Source organism: Anser anser (assembly GCF_964211835.1).
Source record: "Anser anser genome assembly, chromosome: 3".
Lineage (NCBI taxonomy): Eukaryota > Metazoa > Chordata > Aves > Anseriformes > Anatidae > Anser > Anser anser.
The window spans coordinates 122,230,746-122,258,743 of NC_139722.1; the positions used below are offsets into that span (position 1 = coordinate 122,230,746).

Below are 27,998 nucleotides of genomic sequence, written 5' to 3' on the forward strand. Positions count from 1 at the left end.
TCTGTGCTATAAGCTGTGATTAAATTAATACGTATCTGAACTGCCTACTTGAGTCCACCAGCTCCAATGTATTTTCCTGTAGTTATTTGACTGTATGCTGTCTGTTTTGCTCAGGAGGCCGTCGTGATGGGGAAGACATGCCAAACTCCTTGGCCAGAGGCTTGAGTCTGACTGAAAAAATGACGTGGGGTATTGAAAGGTAGTTAAAGGACACTGTATGCAACCCAAGAGACCATATGCAGTATGGGCGCTTGAGGATACAGGTCAGCATTTGTTATTTCTTGCCCTGGTCCATGACTCTAGTGCTTTGTTTCTGAGCAAAACTTACTGCTCAGACAATCCTTTTCAGCAAGGCACTGAAGAGTTAAACACTGAACCAAGGTATTGTATGAGAATATTGCTCTGTGAAGTGCTGGAGAACCTGGGGATTTGACACCAAGCTTCCAGCTTACAATGGATAGGCTATAGGTTCAGCATCACAAAATAAAGATCCTAAACAATGAGCATCTGTACCAGGGAGGTCAAGCTGACAGTGCCTGAATGTTGCTTGGGTTCAGAGGCCTGACCGGGCACAGGGAATCTAAAGCACGGGGCTGGAAGTGCAGGCTGGTGTCTGATCGCAGCAGATAGCTCAGCCAGGCCTGTAAAACAAGCCCTCGTGCACACACCGATGGGCTGCTGTAGGTTGCAGGATGCATGTAAATCAAGGGTAAGTGTGTATTACGTGTCCCACCTTTGTCACAAGGGGGTATTTGTTCCAGGTTCTGTCTGAGAGTGTTAGTACAAACAGTAACACCTCATGCACATTAGCGTTGGACATCTTCAGCTCGGTCCCAAGGCAGGATACACAAGCCCAAAGAGGGCTTGTATCTCTGCTGCGCTCTCTACTGCAGCCAGGACTGGGAATTGAGGGCCTGGCTTGAAGTATGACAGGGATAAAAACTAATTTCATTTTTTTTTAAATGGAAAAATACAGAGCCATTAATACAACTAATAAAGCAGATTAAAAAGGAACATTGGGTAAAGCTGAGAAACTGCCCTTTATTCCTTAGGGTAGCAGCTGTAATCATCCTCAGAATTAACATCAGTTTTGTTCTTCTTCTGGTAAGAAAATCCTAAGAGGGAGCGTCACCCTCTAAAACAACCATGAAGTGACCTTGGCGCAAGCTGTGTTCCTTGTCTCTTGCGTTATCTTGTGTGCTGATGGCTGTGTGTATGTTTGGGCAGATGCGTACTTCAGGATGTGTAAACTTCCCTTCTGAGCTGTTGGCAAGGGTAATCATGGGGTTAGGAATCCCTTTTGATGCAAGAAGGTGGTGGGGTTTTTTCTTCCCTTCTCAAGCAGAAATGGGACTTAATCTCATAAGTTACATTGCTCAGCTACTGAAGTTTAGACAAGATGTTAATGCTGGTAATTAGAAGATTAGCTAAATGAAAGTACGGATTAATAATAAGGAGGCGTTGTCCAGCTCTAGGCAAAGACTATGGTCTTCTAGAGTGGAAAAAACGAGGCTGGGAAAAAACTGGAAAGGGAAAAAAGAATTAGGGGAAGGTAAAGAAAAAGATGTTGTAGCCCGGGGAGGGATTATCTCAACATCAACACATTCATGGCCATTATAGCATATAAGTCCACCAAGTTGCTGGGCTACCAGACCTTGGTGCAAAATCCCTCAGTCTCATGTAAGAATAGTATGTGTGTGATTTCTTTGCCCAGATAGTCACGCTCATTTACACATACGAGGGTCAACGAGGTAAACCCTAGGGATGAAAACTGGTCGCATGTTTACTTGTCTCTTGCCAGAGACTATACCGAAAAAAATTCTTGGCCGCTGCAGTAGCAAGAGGAAAAAAGATGCCATGGTTTCTTGTCCTGACATGACTGCGTGCTCTAACCTTTGTTCTTCAGTTGAAGGCTCCAAAATAATCAGGAACTTGAATCTGAATGAGCCACTTAACTCTGAGAGGATGTGACTGACCTTAATGTTAAGCAAAGAGGTGACTGTGCTTGGTGCTAAAGTTCCTCATGTTTAAGTTTCCTCCTTTTGCTTAATTATTCTGAAGGTCTCGGTTTCATCCCCTGCATGAGGATCAGACCTTCCAGAATTCGGGTGCCCTAGCATCTCTCCTGCACAGCCCCGTTCTTGGAAATCCTCAGTAGCTATCAAACTTGAAAGCTGTTCCTCTGGAGAAAAGGATGCTATTAAAACAGGGAAGGGGGCTGGGGGAAGCAGTGACCTGCTTCCTGGTGAGGCTCATCCTTGCTCCAATGTGCTAGGGAGGATGTGAGGGGAGATGTGAGGCCAAAGAGTCTGCAGGTAGTACAGCTCTGAGCTGGGGGATTAACCCCTGGAGAGGAAGCAAAGCTCCTTTGGATCTGTCTAAAACCTTTGGAGTTCAATTCCATTTTAACTGCAGGGAAAAAAGCGGTCTGCATAGGAAATTTTAGGAAACAATTTTTGACATACTCCTTTTTTGTGACAACTTTAAAAGAGGACTTCAAAATTTTTTTTTTCCTGATTAATATTGTATGTTAATGTTGGAAGTCAGTCATCTTCATACGGAAAAATGTATAAATGGCTTGGTTCAAAACTCCTCTCAGGTATAATACTGGCTTTTTTGATTGGTTCCTGAGGCACTTGAAAAACGTTGAAAAATGTTTAAACTGCAGGATTGTTAAATCAAACGTAGTTGGTATTTCTCAGCTTTGTACAGCCAGAAGTCAGAGCTGTCTTGCAGCAAATTGTGAGGTGAGGAGGTGATGCTCCTCCGTGAGGAAAGTCATGATGCTCTTGAACCTTGGGTTGTGCTTTCAGGAACACTTGCTTCCCGTGTTCAGCCTTGTCCCCATGTTGTTGGCAGCTGGAAACACATCTTCTAAAATGGCAGGTGAAGTCATGTAACTAGTTCACTTCGGTGATTTAAAGCTTCAGGAAAATTGCCAAGTATTGAAAGCTTCCTTCTTTGTAAGAATCCTATCAGTTGGCAAATCGACCAGCCTAAATCTTCCCCTCCTTGTCCTACTGGGTGAAGTTTCTACCTGCCAAGGTTAGTCATTTTGTCCAGAACAGCCCCTTCTGTTAAGGGGAATGTTCTTCTGGTGTCTCCATTTGCGTGAAAGCCATGATGCTCCTGAGGAGGGTGCCGTCTGAAAGCAGGAGTGGCAAAACCCTGACAGCTGAGCAACCTTCGTTGTAGTCCGTGACGCCAAACAAATGCAGGAACTTTTAGCCTTTTGAAGTCCTGCATTGCCTTTGTAGCCTCATGTCTGACTAAATCAGGTATTAAAAAACCAACAAACTAACCATTGCCTGCTTGTTTTCTCAAATAAATGCATCCAGATAAAGCTAACGTCAGGGTGTTTGTCTGCTGCCGGGAATGGGTATGGCATTAAAGACGTGAGTGTTTTGGCTGGGCACAGCCACTTTCTCACTTGCTGTCAAGTTAATGTGGCTGTGCTCCAGCTGTAGGAGGCTCCACTGCTTGCTCCACACAAGGGGGACCATTACTGCACCAGAAGCTCATGTCTTCTAGACCAGTAATAACTTACTTTTCTTCAAAAGAACAACTACAGCAACAAAAAGGCATCCCGTTTGGGAAGTCTAATTATAGCCCTGAGATCGATTTCTGTTTCTCACCCCCAGCTGCCCTGCAGAGGTGACTTTGAGGCAAATTCTCCAGTTATGCGAATGCACCTCTCTCGAGTTAACAATGCCTTGGTCTTAAGCCCTTGCATTTTCCAGATTTCTGCTTGTATAAAAATTTCTTTGTTAGTTTCGAGCACTCTCTAATAGGCAAAACATCTCTCAATTTTCCTAGAACTACTCAGCTGCATCCTTTTGACATTATTTATTGAAGGCAGATACATTAACAGTTAACACTGGGTTTAATTTCTCTTTTTCTCCCCCCCCCTTTCACAACAAATGTTGATTCCAGCTCTTCTGATTTTGATGAAGACTGGCTTTGCTGGCAGCCTGTGGCTGGCACAACTACAAAGCTGAATTTGGGAACCTTAGAGGTTTATTTAGATTCCTTAAATGTTTTGGCTTGATGGTATCATGGGTATTTTGAAACTTTTGAAGCCTTTTCAATTCCTAACAGCACTGGGCAGGCAGGCATAGAAACACTCAGAGTAGGAATAGAGTGCCATCTTTGCTTTGTTCTTCAGACTTGTAAGTATCCCCAAGTGGGCAAATCAGACCGAGCACAAAAAGAAATAATAATAGAAACTGGTAGATGGGGACCACATTTTTTCCCCTCCCTCGGGAGAGGATAGAGGAGGAAAGATGGTGCTTTGTGTGCCTCCTCCAGTGCAGTTTGCACTGGTGGAAGGGGTAGTGCAGCTGTGAAATTTGGAGCCTGTGCCTAAATGCCGATTCCCAGGAGATCAGGTACGAGCATGAAAGCTGGCTCCTAAGGCTTGGCTTGCCTTTCGCCCTCAGGTAGCAAAGTACTTTTCTTCTGTCCCTGTGCTATGTGCTGTTTGGATTTCTACACACACAACAAATTCCTATCTCCTGCTGCCTCACCATTGATTTTTTTTTTCTTTTTGTTTGGCTTTTCTGGGGGGAGGAAAAGTCTTGTGAAGAGCATGTGGAGACAGCACCCTTTGGCAAAACATTTCCAGTGTGCTACACCTGCACGTTGGGTACTGGAAAATCATGTGCTGCTGCTTCTCGAGCTGAGAGGAGGTAACAGTTTTGCATAACAGGGATGTTTTTATACTTAACGTTACAAAATCGATTTTCAATGGAGTGACTGAGCAGAAATAGCCACAAATACTTCTGATCCATTTCGAGTCTGTGTTTAGCTCCTAAAAATCTTCCAGCACTTTGCTGTTAATGCGGTGAGCAACACTAAACACCTGAGCTCCTGTGGAAGAAGCCAGGAAGGAACAATAACGCTGTCTGGGGCCACAGGCTGAGGTAGGGCTTTTTGCCTGCCCCGTTCTTACATGTTCTTTTTCCTGCCCTCTGCCATCCCCCCCACACCGAATGTGATGTGCTCTCCTTGGGGTAAAAAATGGCTCTGACCAAAGCCACTTTTCTGCATGACTGTGAAAAGGGACCAAGTGAATGCAGTTAGCCTCCAAAACGTGAGCGCTTGCCCTCCCGGGTACACAGCCAAAGGATTTTGATACCAGTTGATGTGGCAGGGTTTGGTTAGCAGCCTGTACCTTAACAGTACTTGGTGCGTGTCCATCCTCTTACAGCATGCTTTCTGTTCCCTCTTGTCCAGCATCTCGATCCTCCGACCGTCTCAGAACTTTGCATCACCCCAGCAAAACTGCGTAGAAAGCCCTGCTGCCGTTGATGCTCAGAGTTTAATTAACAAGGTCTTGAAGCCTATTTGCCTTTCCTGGTGCATCAAAGCATGTAGGAGACAAAGCTGTGTGCAAGGAATGTAACAGGATACAGCTTTTTTTCCCCTTTTTCCCTGGAAGGGCAGTGGAAAGTGTTTCCCTCACAGGCATGAGACTTGCTCCATTCCTTACGAAAGTGTTTTGTGGTGTGCAGGGAGGATGAAATTTCCATCCAAGTCGAATTAGAGTGTCACTGGAGTTGGAGGGGTGTAGTGATGAGACGGAGAATATTTTCTTAATCTTTCTCTGTCTCATGCAGAATCCTGGAGGAAGAGTGATGATGATTACCAATGAGAAGAAGGTTCCTTCTCTTGAACTAGTTAGGCAGTGCCTGCTCCTGCTCTGAAACACGCTGTTAAGCTTTTTTGATGTGTGCTGCAGGCCAAATCTAAAAAGCTTCTATGTTTGTCATGCTGGGAAACCCTGAAATGGGCACTTTGCATACCTTTCTCAACTTTGCAAACTAAATATACGAAGCCGGCTGTGGGAAAGACAGGAGGATGTAACCACTGGGCTGCTTGGGCTTTCTGCTGGGGTGCTGCAGAGCAGCGGCGCCCAACCCAAGGACGGGCTGTCGGCCTTGTGCCTGGATGCAGAAGTGACAACTCGGGGAGATGCTGCACGGGGAGCAAGGCAGTGTCTCTCCCTGTCTTTGCTGTGTATTTGAACACCACTGCTGCCTTGTCACTGGTTTTGCCTCTGCTCAGACAAGGATTCCCTGAGGCACTTTGCCCTCTCCTTTTGTGCGCTGGGTGCGTTGCTGCACAGGGATGACTCCGCTCTGACCTGGCAATCTCTGCCAGGGTGAGGCTGCCCCTGCTGTGCTGGCAGTAGCCTTTGCGGTCCTTTCCTCTTCAGGTTGTTGAGTGTTGGAAGTGCTGCGTTTGGGAGGTGTTTTGACAATGGAACTGGATGGATGGAGCAAACTCCGCTGCAGAACAGGAAGCTGTCCTTACGCAGCCACAAGGTTTCCCTGAACTGGCACATGCATCGCTGGCAAATACCTTCCCTTAAGGTATGCTGGGAGGCTGTTAAAATCAGAATTGATTTTCCTGTGTGAAAGAGTGATTAGAAGCAGAATACATGATTACTGCAGGTCGTGGTAGTTAGGGCTGTCGTCTGTAGTTAAACCAGAACTGCGTGGGGACAGGACAGGCCTGAGAATAGAAACAGGAGCTGTTGCATTGAAAACTATAACATTCCCCCACCCCCAAAACCCCATGTCTCTGAAGATATTGGCAAGGACCCCGTGTCAATTAGCTCCAGTGACCACTGGATGTAGCTGTTGCTTCACAGAAGTAGAGCCAAGGAGACACCTTTCTGGCTCTTTTGAGATGGCTTGAGAGAGGTCACTTTCATGTGCTATTTCTAACCCTGGCTTCCTTTTTTTTTTTTTTTTTTTCATTCTGTGTATATGCTCTTTTTTTTCCAGTGTTCCTTAGAATATGCTCTCTTCAAAGTCTCTTATGTTGATACTCCTTTTTTTCCATGGATGTTCTTCTTAGCAGCAATGAGGATGACACAGGACTACAGTGATTCTTCTAATAATGAGATAGTTACCTGCTCACAACTGCGCTCACCTCTTAAGTAAAACCAGAAGTGGTACAAACTGTATAACTGTCAGGTCCCAGTGTTACAGAAGAACAAGTTGATCAAATGCTGGCAGTGGCCTAATGGTATGGAAATTAAAATACACTTGGTCATTCTTGTGGCAAGCATCTCAAGGAAGATGAGGTGCTACAGCCTTTATTTAGCTGTTTGTACCCAAAAGATGTTCTTCACAGCTGAACGCAAACTTGTATTTCAGAGGTAACATGAGGGAGTGTATCTGTTTTGTAGCTATTCTGTGGAGAGGCAACAGATCTAGCAGTGCTGAAAACAGAGGTTGAATCATAAAGGGGGAGGAAAAAACCCACTCCCAAAAGGCCATTTTAAAATAATAAGTAAAAGCTGATGGAATCAGAAGGGCACAATCTGAAGCTTGCCTTCTGTATTTAAAAATGCAAGGCTTGGATATTTCTAAGACAGCTAAAAATACCAAATTATTCCCTTGGCATTGTTATTTGGAAAACCAGGGGCCAAGTTTCAAATGAAGGAGACCACAAGTGTTCAGATCTGTTTACCTACCTGTACTAGTGGTTGGCAAATACTCCAAAGCTTTCTGCTTTTATTTGGCAAGATGCAAAAGTGATTAAAAACAATAACAACAAAACAACCAAAAATCTCAGCAAACAGGGAGGAATAACTGACTCACTGTTGCAGTGGATACATGTGGTAAATTTAGCTTAAACGTGACAACACCATCCTAGTAGTGGTCTAATGAATTTATGCTGATTCGGGATTTGGTCAGAGCTGCTGAGATTTTTCTTTTTGCTCGCTGTAAGTGCTACCAGCTAGGCTGGGACTTTCTAGCTTTTAACGTTTGTTCTTACGTGCTTTGTATGGTAGAGCTACACTTGTATGTACCAGGTAGTGACAATTATTGCTCTTTGTATAGGAAGTCTTCTAAGGACAGCACCATTTTTTCTTACAGTGCTATTCCTGGGGCCTGAAATCAGAAACTGGGGAGCGATTATCAGCACCCAGCTCTGCTCAGGTCTAAGCAGCCCAGTGTGGTTCACAGGGATCAAGGCTCCTCCAGACTTCCAGGTCAGGATCTGTAGAATAAGTTTCTAACTTAAGTGCTATTAAACTCTTTCTGTATACAAAGAGTTTACTGGGCTGCCCTAGTAGAAGCTTGTGCTTTTTTAATTCTCCCTAGTTTACTGGTTGGTATTAGTATAGCAAGATGTGTCATTGAGCCCCAGCAAATGAGGCTAGAAAGGACAATAAGTTATTTAGCCTTGTCTCTTTCCCCAAGGCAGGATCAACTAGATCTAACCCTCCTTGACAGATATGCAGCAAACCTGTTCTTAAAAACCTCCTGGAACAGAAATTGGACACCCTTCCTCAGGCGGTCTTTGCCAAAGCAGGGACTCTTCTTACTGCTTGAAAGCCTTTCCTAAGGACAAGCCCCATCTCCCTTGCTGTAACTTAACCCCTTGATTTCTTGCCTTATCCTCAGAGGACACAGAAAAGAGTTTTTTCCTCTCTGCAGCAGGCTTTTGGTTTATCTCAGGCAGTGCAGTCACTGCCTGTCCTTGTGGTCTTCTGTAGACTCTGCATTCCATGTCATGTCCCCCCCATCCCGGTCCAGTCCCCCCAGCCCAAGACCACATTTTCTGGATCCCTGATGGCTCTCGCTGTTCTCCTGTGGGCTCTCTCAGGCCAGCATACTGTGGAACAGCTTTTTTTCTTTTGCTGGAATGCCCAGAGTTGTATCTCAGCCAAGGCACACTCGACTTTCAGCAACTAAACCATAATTTTGGTTTAGAAGGCTTTAGGGAGACAATGCATAAATAGTGTCTTGCTACCACTGTATACTCACTGAAAGGGGAAAATCTTGGAGAGTTGCCTGGTTGGGTTTTAGAAAACAGGATTGCTTGGGTGTTTGCTTCCACAGCAGACAATAGAGAATAAAGCTCTGCAATAGGAGAAGAGGGGAGCTATATGAGTAGTGTATTGTGCCCACATGCGAACTTAAGCCCTCCGGTGCTAAACATGCAAGAGGCATCTCCAAACAGTGCAGTGTTTGAGCCAGAGCACAAGTAGAAAATTCCTGGCATCCTACTGGCCAGGCTCCTCCATTCAGATCGCTCGCATTAGTGAGAGCAAACACTAAAAACATCCAAGAAATGAGGCTAAAAGAACTCAAACACAGCGGCTCTCCGAGCTGCTCCTTTTTAATGCAGCTTTATTTTTATATGACTGTGAGCGTGAATATGAGAAGGATCTTGCTTTCCCCCCGCCGCCTTCCCTCCCCTTTACCACGGTGCATTTTAAATCAAGCTGTCCTCTGTAGCTCTGCGGCAAATCTGCACATTTCTGGTTTTGCTCTTTCAGAGGATAATTTCTCCTGTTTAATGAGATCTGAGAATGAAGTCAGGCATGAGTTGGAGAAAGGTCACAGCATGTGCTCAAAGGTATATTAACTACTGTTGGAGCTGGCATCCGTCGACTTCCATGAGGACAAAATTAAGCAGCAAACAGTAAATACTTCCAGTAGCACTTTATTACAAGCAGGACCATTTACAATGAATAAGAATTTGAGGAGCTTCAAGGATGAAATGGGGATGCTCACAAATAAAAAGAAAAATCTTACTACTTAGGCTTAGAATGCGATTCCAGTCAAGGTTAATGGGGAAACAGTTAATGAGGGGTACAGAATCCAAAGGCTGCATTGATGCCATATTGTGTCTTACACAGGTAATTAATGCTACTGACTACTGCTAAATGGCTCTACCTGAGCACATTTTCTCTAACAGGAACTTTAAATCCCCCACACTGTATACAGGAGCACTCTCCTGATGCTTTACGACTCCCACTAATGCTGAACAGGCTAAATCGGAACCAATTTCTTCCACTCGTTTCCAAGATGGTGATTTGCATCCGTCACCACCACAAGGCATCCATCACTCCGGGCCCAGTGGTGCAATGGCAAGTTTGGCATCAGCTTCACAGGGGGCAGGATCAGACCTTGAATGCATGTAGCGAAAGAATAATGACACTTTGCCACTTAGGCAGCATCTCCCCAGCAGGAAGTACTGTGGAAAAAAGGCAGCTCCCTCTCTGCGAGGCTTTTCTCTATTGTCATCTTCCCCTCATAATTTTTAATTTATTTTTTTGGGAAAGTCACTTTTCTACAGCGTCCAGACAAATGTCGCTGCTCAGTGAAAAATGAAAAGCAGCTGAAGGCGGAGAAGGCCTGAGAGCCGTCCTGCGCCCAAGCAGAAGCAAGGATGCAAACCCCACATAGCTCCCTAAAACCAGCTCCCTCCACTCGCGTCTGCCCACGGAGGCTGACCTGTGCTGAGTGCCAGGCATGGGAAGAGGGAGAGCAAGATGAGATTATTTTGAGGGAAGGAGGGAGACTGCGTAGGATTGACTGTCTGGTTTTGTTGTTTAAAAATATTTTGTTTTCTCCTCCTCGCGCGGAGGCTTTAAAGTAGGGCATTTGTATAGCCTGTTCTTTCCAGCCAGCGCTCATCGTATTGACAGGAATCGCTTCAGCTGAACAGTTTCATCAATGTGCTCGAGCCTGTTTGTAGGTGGCATCCGGAGGGCAGATTCCACTCTGATCCAAGACCTAGGCCTGTTTCGTTACCGCCTTTAGAAGCAGCGCCCAGGTGCACTTAGGCGTTGCTTTTTTCCCAATCCCCTCTTCCCCCTCCTCTTCCCTTCCCTTGTTCTGAGTGAAGCAGTTTGAAAAGCCCAGGCCAAATCCTCGATTTCTCTGGGGCAAGGAGCAGGAGCTTCACAGGCTTAAGCCTCCAGGTTCCACCTGCCCTTGATGTCATACGGGTACGAGACCGTGCAGGAGGGACAGTTGTCACGGTGCCAAGTTACAGCATGGCCCCGACAGCTGCTGAATCACACCTATCGATTGCGGTGTAAAGAGACAGTTTCATCAGCCTTTAATTGGGCTGATTCCTGAATGGAATAGGGTCAGAGTAACTCAGTGCTGCTGAGCCTAAACAGCCGTACCAACCAGAGGTAAATATCCCATAAACAGGTCACAATTTATATCCTTTTTGAATTCCTTGGGATCTGGGATTTACAGCCTTTCTGGAAGTTTTGTGCTCTGGCTTAGATGAACAGAAAACTGATGTAAGGGTTTGGGTGCAGTTCCAGCACGTGTGCCTTTCCCTGCCTTTAAGTGGTATTTCATTTGTTTTAACTTACAATTATGCACTTCAAAGAGCGCCTGTCTGTGTCCTGTGTAAAATACACAAACCTACACCAAGCTAGGAGCTTTCCCTGTGACATCCTACCAAGTCTGACTCCAGACAAGCTCACCACTGTCTGTTCACAGGATCTCCCTCAGCAGTTTCTCCTTGCTGCAAAGCAGTAGAACGACGTGAGTCAAAGCAGCCTGCACAAGCTGAAAACTTGTCTTCAGCAGATGAGGGGATGTGATGGATGGCACAGTTTCTTTGAGCTTCTTGTCTAGCTTGCTAGAACTTCTGAATATGGGGTTTTATTTATATATTCCCCTTGTTGGGTTCATTCATTGCATCTATAAGCCACCCCTGAATGCAAATTCTGGTGATGATGGTTTTCTTTTCCCATCCCTCCTCTTGTCTCATTTTTAAGTGCTGAACCTTTGAAACCCCAGACTGAGTTTATACCACTTGAGATACATCACTATTTTCAGGGAGAAAACTTCATTTTGCAAGCAGCTGAGTGTTTTTTGACTTGGAGAAATGGGTTGTAACTGGAAATCCACTTGATTCCTTTCCTAATGTGACTTTTTTTTTTTTTTTTTTTAACACAACTACTAATTGTGTAGCACTGGTGGAATAACAGGCAGATGAGATGAAGGTGATAATAAGCAGAATATGTTTAAGTATGTTGGGAGCTTCATGTGCAATGAAGTTTGGTCATGCTAGTTCTTCTGCCCAGCATCTGACCCTCCGAGTTCATAAATGGAAGGGACCTGTGTATTTCCTGCTGTAGCTTAACCTGCCCTAGTGCTTTTCCTGCCAGATTTTTTTTTTTTTTTAAGACACAGCCTGTTTTCAATAGTGTTTAGAAGCAGTTTCAACTGTATGAACTCAAGTCCTCGGAGGATTTAATCAGTCAATGGAGCGCAGTATTTGGCCCTCTCTATTCTAAATGCTGACAGTAACAATCCTATTCTGGCTAAACTAGCATGAGGTTAAGGTTAATGCAAAGCAAAATAAATAAATAAAAAGCAACATGCTCTCCCCTGTCCCCCCACCTTGCACTCCCAACTTGTCTGGCAAGTCTAGGAGGAATGCTTATGAACCTGCTCGTAGGCTGACTAACGTGAAAACCTTTCTAATCCTGGTGAATTTAACTTGCTTACATTCCTTTGAAGGTCTCCCTCCTTGGTGGGTATTGAGGCTCTATTGCCATGATGCATTTTTATACTGCATTCCCCAGGAATTAGCACTTGCCATGGAGACCTGCACTTTGTCTTTTAAGCAGATAAAAAGAGAGGTCAGTCAGATGTAATTCCCCAACTCCTCGTATAAACAATTTAACCGCTGCGGCAACATACTTGCTTGGAATTACTCCCTCAGATTCAATTCCCTTTTCCTGCTCCACTTGTAAAAATGGTTAGTGTCCTCTATAAACTGCTGCTCAGCCAGGTCCAAGGCTTGCTGTGGAGTTGTAGAATAAATGTTAATCTAATACAGGTTACTGGGTCAAATGCAATCACAGGCTTGTGGGAAAAGCTTAATACTGTTCTGCTTCTTCTAACACAGTAAACCTGGATATTATATGATAGGTTAAATACCACTGAACCATGGCGAGAATTTTCTTGAAAGTAGGATTTAGTACAAAGGAAACTACACTGGAATAGTGACCTAGGATTGACTTTGCTCTCCGAGAGCATTCTAAGAAGCTGAGGTATGCTGTGAAAATTATCTCCCTGAAAACATTAGGTACAAATATCCCTAGGTCAGGGATACAGCAAGGGTGATGCAGCTAATAAAAGGCTGTGTATTTTTATACTGCTGCCTCCTCTCTGTAAGAAATAATATTTTGGTTTTTTTTTTTCCCCCCTTGTAGCAACTGTGAAGCCAGCATGATGTGGCTAGCTCCAGCTTCTGATATCTGAGATTGTGTAAATACACACTTAAAAATATATATCTTTATCACTCGTATGAGTGCTGACAGTTGCTTATTTCCTACAGGCTGTCTTGTGTTATCCCTTGCTGTCATTTACCTCGCTGTCCTGCAGCGATGTCAGTTTGGCACCATATTTCACCGTCTTTAGTGCAGGTTTTATTTGTGCTCAGTACTGCTGAGGTCAAAGACCGAGTGAAGCCATTAAGCAGAGGATCGAGGACCCAACCCTACACGCAGTTCTGCCACCGTATGCAGCGATCCCCACCAGCCGACAGCCTGGGCAGGTCTCTCTGTGCTGTATGTTGTCTACTTGTCATTTAAGGAGTCATCTATAGTCCTTCTGTTCAATTACAGACTGAAGGTGAGCAGGCACGAAGATGAGGGGTGTTGGGGGCTCCATCTCATGCTTGCTACTTGAACCAGCTGAAGCGATGAGCCGCGTTAGCGGGAGGACGCTGGGCGATGCATGGAGAGAGGCCACCGCAGCATGCCAGGGCTGCGAGAGCAGCTGAGTGCAGTCATCTCTTGGATCAGGCTGAACTGTTAACAGAAATGAAGCAATTACACTGTGATGAAACATGCCATATGAATGTACAGCTTTAATAGTCAGTTAAAAAAAACACACACACAACAAAACACAAAAAAACAACCAACCAACCATCCCATTGCACCACGGCAGCGTAGTGTCAGAGCGCTGCCCCGGCAGCGATGGCTGTGTTTTCAGAGCGGTGTCAAACCTTGTTTCTTGTGTGGGTGGTGAGAGCCGAGGTCAAAACAGCCTGTGGCAGAGGCAGGAATATAGCCAATTTTTTTTTTATTATTATTATTTTTAGCTCTGTTGCAATCTTACATGCTCAAGACCAACTTCCTGCGCAAGATTTTGTATTGAGTACCATGTACAGCGAGCGATCTGTACCTAGAAGTCTGGCTTCACTCGTTCAGTCACCAAAGGTGTATAAAGAGCCTCTAAAAGCCGGCGGGCAGTGGCATCAAGGGCTTTACCTCTATTTCATAGAAGAGACAGGCATGTCCCCCCTGTTCATGCATAGAGTTCCGAATTCGGGTATGGCAGCCCCGTGTGCCAGTCAGTGGCGTGTCTCCAGCTATGCCCTCCCAGATTTCCCAAAGCCAGTACAGCCTGGGCTGCTGAAATGCCATCCCTTAACTTTGTTCTCTGAGCACAGGCTGAAAGCTGATCCCCGGGTGTCAGCAGCAGGACCTGGGAAGAGCTGGGACTGCTCATGCACTTTGTCTGGAGAGAGAAGGTGGGGGAAGGATCTTAAGGACACTGAGGTTTTGGGAGACCTTTGAGCATTTCAAGCAGAGGGTTTGAGCTTTCACCAAATTATGTCAGAGCTTTTACACAAATGTGGCTTTAATTTTTATTTTTTTTTTATGCTGAGGATGACTGCAGATCTTTGCTTGTCTGGGGACACATAAGAGTGCTGATCAAAACTCTGCTGGATGAGAGAAAATGCTTTGTCTGTGCAATTTGCTTTGTGTTAGTCATGAGCCCCTGTTAACCTCCGATTCCCAAGCTCTGTACTTCATTTCATCTTCTGTAACCACTTTTGCCACCATTTTATTACATCAGCCCATCTCCTTGTGAATACCCAGGCCTTCTTTCCCTTTCAAACAACAATGGCTGGTTGTTTTTTCTCCCTGTTCCATTCTAGATCAATACGTATACTTTTCCCTCCTCTCTATTCTTCATCCCACCTTATTTCCGTCTTCTGCTCGTTTCTCATGTCTCTTATGTGGGTGTCAACGCGTTTCTCATTACTGGGTCTCCTTTGTCCCAGCAAACCTGATGCATCTAGCAGACATCCCTCCTCTGTGCTCCCAGAGCTGCCCAGGACGCACCTGCCTCCGTGCAGCTGAGACGTGAGGAGGAGGATGTCTGAAGTGCCTGCTTGGTCATCCCTTCCTCTCCTTCTCCTCTTTACAGCCAACTTCATAACCCAATTTTTTTTTCTTCCTTGGCCAGTCGATGAAGAAATATCAGCTGTTATGATGGGTTCAGAGGGGCAGTTCTGATTCTGCTGAAAACTCAGCTCTTCCTGAATTTTTACCTCTGCTCTCTCGCTTTTTTCATACTGTGTAGTACTGCTGTGCACTTTTTTAATAGGACAGCCTTGGTTTGTGACACGTACCTCTTTTCTTCCAGTGCTTCCTAAATGCTTGCTCCACAGGGCACGCGTGCGTATGTTTAGTTTTTTAAATAAATCCTATTCTTTTCCCCAATCCACCTTCTTCCTAACGGTTCAATAGCCCGAACCCTGGCACACCGAAAGGTATCATAGTTTAAACTGGAAATGCTGACTGCTGTGTAAGCAGGGTAGGAACCATCTGATGGTTTTTCTTTTTCCCTCCAAAAGTCAGAGGAAATACTTGGGGTGTATGGCAGTTCTGATCAGCCCTTTTATGCCTGGTGTACTGGTTCTGTCTGTTAAGATTTCTCCATGCTTCACCGTGGGGGATGCTGTTGGCACAGTCAGTGCCTGGGGAAGTTTCACGATGTCTCACCGGAGCAAAGTGTGCACAGCTCTGTGCCTTGTCAGGCCCTGAAGCTGATGCACAGAAGGCAGAAAGAAGGTTGCCGAAAGCAGAGGGCAGTGATACAATTTTCTAGATGCTTGCAGGGGTGTTACTTTTCCCTTTAAGGAATAATTCAAAAAAAAAAAAAAGTGACATTTTAGAAGGCCATTTGCTAAGCTCTGCATGTTCTGTGTATTTTAGTGTGTGAACAAATTAGATTATGAAAGGTAATGTATTAGTGATTTGACAGTAATGTGGAATCTTGGAAGCATTAATCGCTAATGCGTGTTTCATAACTTCAGCTAAATGATCTCAGTTGAAATGCAAGAGAAGCAATTGAAAAATTCCTTGCGACTGCAGTGAAACCTTGTACTGTAATGCAGATTACTTTGATTTACTGCAAAATACTGCAAGGCAATAGGAAATGTTCACAGCAGCTGTGTTTAATAGTTACAGTAGAGATGTGTGATGAAATGGTAAATTCATATGTGTATTTATCCTATATAATACAAGCCTCATTCATCATGTTCGTGTTACATATTTTTAAAAAACAACAACAAAACCCACAACGATCTGTAGAGTACCACACACTACTCACATACTTTATTTGTATTACTAAAATAACTAAGGACCCAACTGAGATCTCAGCCCCAGAAATGTAATGGCCATTCAGATACCGAAGAAGAGCTGGTGCTTGTCCTGAAGAAGAAAATGGGGAGGAACCTGAGCTCACCTCGGGCTCCTCCCACCAAAGAAATCCACGAGCCTAGTCGTCAGAGCCAGCACTTCAGGTAATCACTGTCCTTGCACTAATGAAGGAGGGTGACAGCGGCATTTGGCAGGATGGAAGCCTCCTGAGTTCAGAACTGACACAGCAGACATGAGCTGTAGGTCACAAGGTAGTGCACAGTCTTTCGGAGAAATACCGCCAAAATAAGCTGGCAGCTGCTTTTTGCTCTGGTCGCAGTGGGGTGAAGCCTCAGCCTGACCTCTGCATTGCAAGAACATGGATAACTCTAAGGGATGAGAAATTCCTCTGCTCCTGGGTGACTTCCTTGATTAGATGGGAGCTGGGAGGGTCAGGTTATGTCTTTTTTTGAATGGAGGCAGTGAAGTTGTTTTAATCAAGGATGTTATTTGCCTCTGTATTATCACGCAAATGCCACCCTGCCCTGTGTGTGGAGCTGGGAACCTGTGAGGGCAAAAGCAGCTGTGTTCTGCCAAGTTCTGCTATGTCAATACTGTAGTGATCTGCTTCTGATGGCAGGCTGTGCAAATCTGAGCAGTGATGTCTTTCCTCCTTTGAGGGACTTCATCAGCAATGACAGTTGACCACAGTGGCACGTAAAGGGGCACAATTAGGTTTTAGAGGTAACGCAGCAGCACGGTAAGTTCCTACCTCTCACAGCTCCCAGCAGATTTACCTCTCCTATGGGCCCATCATGTCTGTGAAGTTAGTTGTGTGTCTGCTCAGGCTACAAGTTTTTGCAGTCGAGAGGCCAAAAAGCTTTATTTTACTTGAAGTGGAAGCTGAGATTTTTAGGCCTCGCATCTTGTCTACTGTGCAAAAAGTCACCTGCTTGCTGAGCCATCCCCAGCGTGCGGTGTTCATCTTCAACATGAAATGCTTCCAGCCTTCAATCGATGAATCTGGCATTGTGCATGGATTAAGAGTCGAGGCTTCCACGGTGTAGCACTTCTTCAAGTAATCCTCTTTCTGCTGAGTAATGTTGGTGAACTCGAGGAGACTTTGCTCCTGCCTCTTTTGCATAACGCCTAATGCATGAAGCAAGGTTTATTTAGGAGAGCAGAGGTGAGAGGCTCGGGCTCTGTTCCAATGGCAGCAATATTGGCTGAGAAGTGTTAAGATGATGTTTGACTTCTCTTTCATCAGAAACCATAGAGTACAGCTATTTAATGCATATTAAGTAGCGGAGAGGCATAAAAAAGAAATTTCCACATTGAAATGACTTTATTCAGCGTGAGGAAAAACAAGGCTAGCCCTCATAAAATCAGAATTCTCTTCAAATCAAGAAAATATTGCGTATAATGTTAAAAAACTACCATGCTTACTGCTGCTATGCTTCTACCTCATTGTGAACTCTCCCAAGGGTCTGCATTTCCCAAGTCAATTCCAAAAGACCAATAAATAAATGGGCAACAACTGTTTATAAAGAAATTTCAGCAGAAGCAATATGGGCTCTAATTTCCCTCCAATGCTAGCAAACTGATGAGTTTCTTTGTGTAAAAGCCTCTGAGAGGACTCGGTGGGCCCTTTAAGTCTGCCCAAAAAGAGCTTTTGAAGCCAGCCTATGAAATTATGATTGTACCAGTGACTTCCATAAATGTCTCTCTGTATCACCATCCCTTTTGTCCAGTGCTGCTGAATCTTCAAGAAATGTCAGAATTCCTCATTCTTCTCTCTGAAGCGGATGGTGCTTAAAAGAAAAAGGATGTCTCTGCGCTTGAGCTACAACACAGAAATTTCTTGGAGGTGCTCATGGTGCAAAGAGAGAGCAGAGAGAGCAGAGATTTGTCTTCTAGTGTAACATTTTCAGCACCTTTAATACGATTCATTCATTTTCCTACTTGATTGCTTTCACAGAACCCAAGGAAGCACCTGGTGCTTTTCAGTTTTCGTAGAAGGCATCTTCTTCACCTTGAAGAGTTCTGTTTTTCCCACTGGGCATGTCTATGCTGGGTAATGGAAAGCAGACTCCTGAGCTAGCAGATCGCTCCAAAGCAAAAGCAGTATCGCTGTAAAGTGCTGTGGATGTGGTAGTTAATTTTGCTGAGACATATGGCTTACAAGTTCTGGCCAAGTGCCACATGAACGTGGCCCTGCCACTCCTGAGCTACGAGTGAGTAGCTCCAGTAACTCTGCACAGGGTGCAGGGTGGGAGCTGTCAGTCTCTTGGCAGCAACATGGGCAGCTGACCGCGCTCTTTCCAGCTAGGTGCAGACACCGTGACATCAGTGATGCTTCTACCCAGATCCAACAGTTTGTTGGATCAGAAGAGATGGCCCCCATCCTTCAGTGGAAACAACCCCCTCACTTGCTCCTACTCAGTTGAGACTTTCTCATTTTGGTCTTCGTTTAAGTGTTTCCTTTTGCAGCAGGAAAAAATAGGCTTTCAGAAAATGCTTTAAAAATACCTGAAGTATTTTGGACATTAGAAATCAATTTGGTTTTATCACAGAGCAATTATAATTTATTTTTTTTAACAAGAAGTCATTTGTGAAACAAAAGTACAGAAAATATTTTCATTTTTGTGGCTCTTGCAAAAAGTAAGTTGGAGGAGAGACAGATAACATAGTTACTTGCATCCTGGAAAGAAAACAAAAACAACAACAAAACAAACCAAACCCACACCCAAAGTGGAATAACACAGCATTGTGTGGTTTTGCACATGTGGGCTGAGTTCATCTGCTGCCCCTGTGCTCTCTTTTCCTGTTTCATTTGAATACAGAATGAGGTTGAAGGTTTCATTCCTGGTACTTAAGCCCCATGGGATATGGGTGTCTGAGAGATCAATATGGCATGGCTGTTCTTTGTAGATGTGTTGCAGCAAAACAGCAAAATTCCTTAAGCAGTGTTAAAGGGCTTGTGACTATGCTTGGGAACATTTGCTGAAATTGAAAATAGGATTTTTTGCAGATCGAGGTCACTTTTCGAGGCAGTCTGTGTAGTTTACATACGTAAAAGCGGAAGAACAGCCAGGTTTTCAAGCAGCTGTAATGAAAAAATGATTTTTTGAAAAACTGTAAGGGCAATATGATAGTTAATGGAAAGTTAATGAAAAGTTTTGGTTGCAAATGATTAACAAGCAGTACAGACAATAAACCTAAAGCAAACCTCAGCTTTGCTGCAGAAAACAAACAAACAAACAAAAAAACCCCATAAAACTCTGAAAACTTGAAAATCAGTGTGCCAAAAATGTGTATTTATAAACAAAAACTAATGAGCTTTTTTTTTTTTAATGCAGCTTAATGGGGGTGAGGACAAAGGACGTAACAATACCAAAACCATTGCTGTAATCAGCAGCTTCCCCACACCTAAAAATGTGATATGGATGTGGGATTGAACCCATCTCCCGGAAGGCTTAGCTTTTGGTCAGTCCAGGGCATGAAAGGCTTCTCTGAAAAGATCCTAGGAGTTATGGAAAGAGTTCGAGAGAAAATGAAAATCTTATTTAAATATGGACAGGTTGTGGCTAAGCTCTCGAATTCTGCTTGAGACTCGAATCAGCCTAAAGTGAAAACCTCTCATTTCCTCCTTTTATTTAAGGAGATGCTACGTAGCTTGTACCCTGCTCTCGCAACTGATAACCTCTGAGCTGCCTTCAGAAAGTTTCTTGAGAACTGGTTGGAGCAAGTCACTGCCTGACAAATTTTCTTCTGGTGGTTGGAGGCCTCGTAAGTGCAGTTCTACCAGAAGGGCTTTGCCATGTAGCCAAACACATGGAGCAGTGTACCTGCCACCTGCCAGCATGCATGAGTGGTGAACAGATAGTGGCTGCGCCCTGCGGGAGGCACTCAGTGTGCTGGCTGCTCTCAAGTGCATAGGTACAGCAGCAAACATCTGGATTTTTATATCCAGACTCTGGACGGAGGGACAACCTTAAAAGGTGTGCTGATCTTCATTTCCCTGTACTTACACTTTGAAAAGTCTGGTAGTTGATGGTTTGTGCCAGCCTGCACAAATGGCACTCTTGCCCTATAGGGAGTGTGCTCAGAAGTCCAAAGGATCCTCAGCTGCCCCAAGCCATGTCCTCAGTCATCTCCACCAAAACTGCACTGACGTGCAATGGAGAATTGTGCTCGATGTTTTCAGGATGCTGTCTCATGGGACAAGTCAAAGAGTGCAAGCAATGAAGTGCCAAAGGGTGAAATACAAGGTTAATTATCTTCACAATTAAGAATAGAGTTGTTTTAGTCAAACCTGTAAAAAGTGCAAGGAAGGTGGGGAGGGGAAAGAAGTTACGTGCGATGATGTTCTGAGCCTTCATTCCTTGGAAAACCAATTCACCTGCTTCATTTGTTGTTTCGTAATGTGTTGAGCAGAATGCACGATCTGATTCAAGGGGGAGTTCAGGAGTTCACACACACCTCCGTAGGAGGAAGCCTCCAAGTGGCTGTGTTGTGGTCCCTGGTCCCCAGTATCCCCCCCAGTATCCCGCAATAAAAGTCATTGATTTAGCAGAAAGCGGTATGGCATGGTCCAAACAGTTGGATGTATAAAATAGATAAATTTAGGCTAAAGAAAAGATGCACATTTTTAGTAGCGAAGCTAAATCATCGGTGGAAAAATTTCCCAAGAGATGTGATAGATTGAATATTCAAATGACGACTTTCTGAATGAGAGAAGTCCCTGAGGTGGATTCTTTGGTCTACATTAGAGGGAAGGTCAAATGATTATCTGGATGATAAATGGTCCTGTCTGGCCTTAAAATTCATGTATTTATTAAAAATAAACAAAACCCAAACAGATTTATAGCCTCATTTTCCCTGGTACTTTAGTGAAGAGAAAGAAAGGAAGGCAGCACCATGATCCATATATTGTCTCGTGGTAGAGGAAAGGAGCAGGGCTGTCCTTGCCTCTCAGACAGCAGGAGTTTGTTGGTGTGTGTGTGTGTATAAGGCTTGGCTGAGGTTGGAGCCTCTCTAAAAGTGTACCTAGTAATAATTTAATAATTTATTGAGTGTGTTTTGGGGGAGGTCAATTTTAGAGGTGAAACAGGCTGTGTTACTTTATCAGAGGCTTCCTGGCATTGTAGTTTTGTTGTTGTTTTGTTTTTAAGAAATGTGTGTGTACATGCATTTATTTATGATTTATCTGGTCCCCTTAAATTATAGGTTGTTCAGTGGGTGCTCCGTAAGTGAGACTTGTTGCGTGATATACAGTGAAATTCAGATATCTTTGAAATATCCGAAGCTGAAGGGCCTGTGAAGAGACACCTGACATTACTAGTCACACTTCAAAATGTGGGCACCACCTTTAAGCACAATCACAGCATTAAGCAGAGGCTGATATGTCATCCTCATGGGGATAGCATCCCAGGAATCCAGCCCGTGGTCTGTTTGATGTAGGGAGAATACAGGGCCCTCCGAGGCTGCTGAAAACCTGTAAATAGCACTGGGATCTGAAACATATTGCCAGACAAAACTTGTTCTGCCTCCCAGTAAGCAGTAATTTTCTACCACCAGATTTGTGTTAGATTAATCTGTATGAGATCCAGGTGTAGACAAATTCAAAGTTAAATGGGCATCTCACTGTTGCTTGGCTTTAAATGAGGTGAAGAATAACGCATTAGCTCATTCAAATAGCGTACATTATAAATTGAAACCACTCCAGACAGAGTCTTTTAGGGCAAGGTTATTTTTTCTTTTTTTTTGTTTAAACTCTCTAGCACTTAATTTCGTGAAAGTGTCAGGTAGCTGCAAACCATTCCGATTTTGAAGATTTCAAAGCAGGTGCAGATTTTGGTTGCTGAGTTCATTGAATTCATACTGATGCTGTTCAGTGTTACCTCCATAAAGTACCAGTAGACTGCTGCATTGAAATAAGGACAGAAGTGAGCTCAGCCCTAAATGAATATGTAGTACGATATTGCGAATTTTATAATAATAAATTCTCCTTCTTCCTCGGAGAGGAAAAGAAAGGTGAAGGCGTTTGTGTTCGTTCTTCTGAAAATGCCATTAAGCTGTGACAGCATATACTATGTCCTCTGTTTTGATTTGGGGGAATCATGTATTTATATGCATTAACTACTTCTCTTGCCTGAGAATTTGCTGTTTGAACACCTGATCCACCATCCATTGGTGTAAACGGAAAACTTACAACTGCAAACATAGCTGGATTGCTGTAGGACTAAGCAAGTAGAATGAATTTAGGGAGTGGCTCGCAGTCATGCTCAATATGGTAATTTTTCTTCTTCTTTGCTCTTACTGTATCAGCTTTAACTATCTCTGTTTCTTAAAAGGAAGTTTGAGATTTTAGTTTATTTACAGAACAAATGTCAGACTTGAATCAAATTCTTCTCTTAGATCTTTACGTCTCATAAATATATGTCAGAAATAGTAACAAAACCACCTGAAGCATCCGCTCATATACCTAGAAATAGTTTATGGGAACACTGAAAGACACTGATGTTATCTTTTTAATATTGCGAGGAATAATCCTATTAAAGAAGGAACAAGGAAAACTGTTATGCCCACAAGGCAGAATTATCCAAAGTTGATTGGAGCGGCTCAGGTTACTCTACAAAGCCCGATCTGTGCGCTGGCCTATCTTTCCATCAGGGCTTGGTGAATGAGCAATAATTTGTGGATTCTGCTCATCTCTCTTTGCGAACTTTGTTCTGTGGAATTAGATACAACTTTGACAAATTAGAAGTGCCCCTTAGCCCACTGTCCCTGCCACAGCACAGTCTTCCAATTGTGCCTGCTTTTCTGAAGTTTAGCCGTGTCAGAGCCGTCAATGGCAGCCCTTCCACAAGGCTACACTTTTTAATAAGCGAATCTGTCAGCGCTGGCTTCGCCGGGTCTTGCAGCCTTCTCTTAATCCTCAGTGCAAACTGCCCTTCCCTTTGCGTTCCCACTGTCGCGATGTACTTGGGCTCTGAAATAAATATCCCTTTTGTTTACAGCGTGCCTGCAACAAAATTAACCTTTGGGATTAATTGCAACACAGAACAGGCTGTTTCATCTTTCTTACGGCACAGGTTTGAGATTAAATAAAACTCAGTCACTTGCCTAACCAATGTCTGTTGCTTTTCTCCCTGCACCCCTGGATTTACTCACAGTTTCTTAAAACGTGGTGCTGGATCCTGAGCTTTTTTTCTTTTTCAGAAAAGTTGATGGAGATTTCACGTAGTGGCATTCGGGACTGATACATCTGCAGATGACTCGAGGCAGAAGGAGAGTGGGATTGGGATTGAGCAGCTTGTCTCCTAGCTCTGTGTAAAGTCCATGATTGTAACTGAGCTGAGAGGTTTGTGGTTCAGCTCAGCACTGCTGAAAAGGCTGCTGCCACCGATGCATACTGCTCAGTAGCACTGGGAGAAGCAGTCTGGCCCAGCATTTCCTAGTCTGCAGCATGCCTTTTGCCTTCTTCTTTCCCTCCTATTCAATAAAGGTGGCAGACAGCTGGGACTGGAAACTAGAAGGATGTTCTTCATCACAGAACTGAAAACCACAAATTCTTTGCTCTGCCCTGATACTTCTTGTGCCCCATTCCTGACATGGCTCTGGGCACTGCCTGAGGGGGCTGGGAAGTTCATTTATGGCCCTTGTCTGAGTCTGTTTGCTAACATGGGTTGTTGAAACCCACTGAAGTAATGAAACGTTAGCATCTGTTCGCTAGCCTTGCACAGACTGCCACGAGGCAGGTACTTCAGTTCTGCACAGGCAATTGGAAGTCTTGCTTGGTCATCGTAACAAATTTTTTGCGTTGCCTTTGGCTCATGATATTTCCACAATCCATCATCTGTCTTTGGGTCTGGTGTCTCTTGGTCACTCACAAGAGTCTAAAAGATGAACTTGTTACTCTCTTCAGAAAACATCATAGTTGGCTCCCCTCACTGCCACTGAATGTAAATCTTTCCCATGTATCCAGTCATCATCTTAGTTTAGCTTTGAAGGAGAATGAAGATTACCTGTACTCTGTGATGTCTGTGTGCCCCCGTTATCTCACTTTGTATAAAACTCTAGTGTTGTTCATTCTTACACCCATATAAAAGAAGAGTTTTAAGCTCAAAGGTAACCAAGTTCCCACAATGTTGGGGAAAGTAAGAAGCTGGATAGGGAAGAGAGGCACTGTTGGAGCGTTTATTGAAAGCATGGTTTCAGTGTGAGTTCATATGTTATTTAACACCAGAGAATCCACACAGGAAGGAATCTCATAATACTCCTGCTGCCAGAAAGCCTTCAGTCAGACTTCAATGCTGTCGTAGACACAGAAGTCAATCAACCACAAGAACCAAATAAGAAAGAAACCAGACTTCATTAGTTCCAATCCTCCTGGTACTATTTCTTTCATTTATGGTTGTTCTGGAAGCGGAGATGGCTTCCCAGTGATGCATGTGCTCCACGCCTTCATCACCTCGGGGTTAGCGCTCCGTGCTTGGGGCCGCTCGAGCAAAGGACTTGAGTGAGTATAGCCTGTAGCAACCTTTCTCTTGAAGGTCACCTACTATTAGCCCATAAATCTTGAGCTTTGTGTTCTGTTCTGGCTACCTGTTTATTTCAGGATATAATTCAAGGTGTTGGTTATGATCTTATTAAGCCCTTAAAGGCCTGGGACAAGGTTAGCCGAGAAAATTGCTTCTCCCTCCCACCCCCACTTCATCCCCTATCATGGGAGTTATGATCTGTTGGGTTCCTGTGATTATTCTCCCTGCAGCTAACAACACGGCTTTGTCAACGAAGCAGCTGGTGTGCCTCTGAAACCTGTGTCTCTTGTGTCCTGAAAAAGTCCAGGTTTGGTGAATGCAATACAAGGCAAATGACTTCATTTAGCATTTTGAAATTTTCTGGGCTTTTTTTCCCCCAGAAGGATCTGGGAGTTTTGTTCGTTGCCGACGTAGATCATCAAATCCCGTGTTTGCCCCTCTTGCCTTGTCTCAGAGTGCCCCGCTGTTGCGGTGTACCCTTTTGCAAAAGCATAATGCATAAAAGCTCATGAAAGTGTTAATGCTCATTGTTTTGCGATGAAATGTGGCAGATGAGATCGTGCCCTGTGATTGCTGTAGCTTGGGAAACTTGGAGCAGTGAAGCCTGCGAACCAAGCTCTGGAGACCGCTGGGGCGATCCTTGAAAGGTCACTGGAAAGTGCCGGAGGATTGGAGGGCTCCTCTGCGGGCTGGGAGAGGCCGAGGAAGGCATGGTAGGAAAATGAAGCAGTGAGGCAGGGAGAAGAGAGAAGGAATGGGTGCTGTCTCCAGGAATCCCTTGGAAGGTCCCTTGAGGACCTTGTTAAGAGAAAGTTCACTGCAATTCTTAGCACAAAAAAAATGTTTTGATTATGCAAATGTCGCTTCCTACGTTCAACCTTCAAGGTCCTTTGTGTCAACTCTTGTACACTTCAAAAAAAGGTGCTTAAAATGTCAGCACAAACTAAAAGATGATTACTACATATTAGGTTTTGCCTTTTTTAATACATATATGTACCTTGCCATGGCTGATGTTACTGTATCAGTAGGGTTCCTTCTGCGGCTGGTCCACTGTTAAGCATCGTACCACACCTGTTTGATTTGCTTGTGTTGGGCTGCTATCAAAAAGGAAATGAGTAACAATATTTTACATTTGAAAAAGGAAAATGTTATCCTTCTCACTCCCTTTGTGCATGATATGATGTTAAAGCTCTCACCGAAGCTGGTGTTGTAGATGTGGATTTCGTATCATTGGGTGGTCTCGACTTAACGTACTGCGAGTTCTGTAATACTTAGTGCTGGCAGACAGAGCCAGCAATAGCTTTTCAGTGTGGAGCCAGCCAGAGTGACAGCGTTTGCAACAACTTTTGAGCTCTTAAAATATTTTTCTGCATCATTAGAACAGAGGCAAGGGCTCCCGAGCATTTCACAGGAGGGAATTTTGTGAAAGAAGGCGCGTTTACAATTTCTTTCCTTCCCCATGATGCAGCGGTCTAGCCCAGGCCTCAGAGATCTTCCTTTTGAAAACTTCTCTGAAATAGATATCTCTGTGAAACGTTCCAGCTTTGACAAAAACAGCATATTTTGATCAAAAAAATATTTTGCTAAAAATTGTTCCAGCCAGCTCCCCTCTGAATGACTTTGATCGCTCAAGTTAACTGTTTTAATTCAAGTCAGTTTTCCATGCCAGCAAGCTGTCTGTGGAGCAGATCCTGCTCCTGCTGGCAGAGAAGTCTTTTCCTTCCTTTAGAGCAACATCAAGAGCTGTCCCTTATTACGTTTACCCCAGGAAGAATTTATTGTTCCATTATTCCATCAAATTACATAAATGAAATAGCGGTGATAATTGTAGCTCATCAATAGCAATACGTTTACTCATTATCTATGCCAGACTGAAGGTACATAATTAAGCTATATGAAGGACCTTGAAGTGATGTTAGCATTTTAATATGGAGAAGTAGAAAAATTCATGGAAGGCTGAATCTCGATTTGTAATTTTACTGAGGTCACTGCAGAGCCTGTGACCACGTGTGATATTAGCTGCACTTGCACTTACGGATAGAATAACGAGCCACACTTAAGTTCAGCTAAAACCGTGCAAGATGCTGGCAATCAAACCTGCAAGCACTTGCAAAGAGGTTATTAACAACTCAAAAATGATCCAGTGCTTAAGTAAAAACTGTGGCATTACTTCTGCTTTTCTAAATACTCTTCTGCTGAAGGAGCTTTGACCCACTTTTGATGTGCATGAGATCGGTTTCAAGTAACCGCGAGCATTAAAGTCACACCAAATTAGGAGTTCTGGGTGATACTTTAATGAGAACCCGGTGTGAAACTTGACTGTTCTGACCAGAGATTGCTTGGAGAGTTGGGGCTTGTTCTGACGAGAAATGCAAAGTAGAAACTCGCAGGTTGCAAATCTGTGTGGATGGAAGGAAGCATTCACACCGAGTTCAAATCAAGTTTCACAGGATCGTTGGAGCAGGGTCCGGAGCTCGGCTCTGCCACGAGCTTTCTGGCTCGGGGGTTTCTCTGATCCGAAACCTGAATGGCCCTTAATAAGTAACTGCTTGTCTGGCCCAGGGAGCCGACACTTCAGGTGGAGAAGGCTTGGCTTGGAACAACCTACCAAGCAGATGTGTTCCAGCACTGGGTTACAGCACCGCATGAGCCGATTTGGGGGCTTATGCAGTAATTCAGCAACCAGCAGGCGTTGTGCTCAGCGCTGGCTGCACTTCGGCTGGTGATACATTTGAAAAGGCCAAACCTGGCCGCGTTCTCCTTTGAAATAAATGGGAATTATGTCACTGATGGACAGCGTTGGGTTCTTAAGTGTGTCATCTTGTATTGGCCTATGTTTACGTGCAGATTACGTGTAGCAGTGAGGATCAGTATTGTTTTATGCTGCAGATGAGCTCTGCATGGGCTCACCCTTCTCAGTTCACGCGATAGCAGGGAAAGGCAATGGCTCGTCAGCGCCTGTCGTGATGGGGCCTTCACACCACACCCGGCTTGGAGCTCCAGGGGGATTTGGGCTCAGGTGCTTTCCCTGAGAGTGACAATCTATGTAGTGTTCTCCTGGTAGTGATAACAGGTTCATATTTTATTTAATCCAACTGCCGAGGCTGGGGTGGTACCGTTGTTTTTGTTTGCATGGTTATTTTTAACCTGCTAAATTCTTTGGCCAGCTCTGTAACAGCTGTGGGGGAACAAGTTATCTCAGACCAGTGCTGCTGCGAAAGATCACCGAG

General features: G+C 44.2%; 1 protein-coding gene across 4 annotated transcripts in view; it reads left to right on the forward strand.

Annotated features, from left to right (window-relative positions):
* LOC310896204 (uncharacterized protein) overlaps window positions 1–27,998 on the forward strand; it is a 417,164-nt gene that overhangs the window by 17,897 nt on the left and 371,269 nt on the right. The window contains exons 3-4 of one of the 4 annotated variants that reach the window (XM_083828234.1): window positions 6,218–6,374; window positions 6,792–25,825. The exons of 1 other annotated variant lie outside the window; for it this stretch is intronic. In XM_083828234.1, the coding sequence (XP_083684360.1) occupies window positions 6,218–6,374; window positions 6,792–6,950 (316 nt within the window). In that variant the 3' untranslated portion in view covers window positions 6,951–25,825. Of the gene's footprint in view, window positions 1–6,217; window positions 6,375–6,791; window positions 25,826–27,998 lie in introns of those variants that run through there. 2 more of the 4 variants (XM_083828235.1, XM_083828236.1) reach the window with 2 other exon arrangements.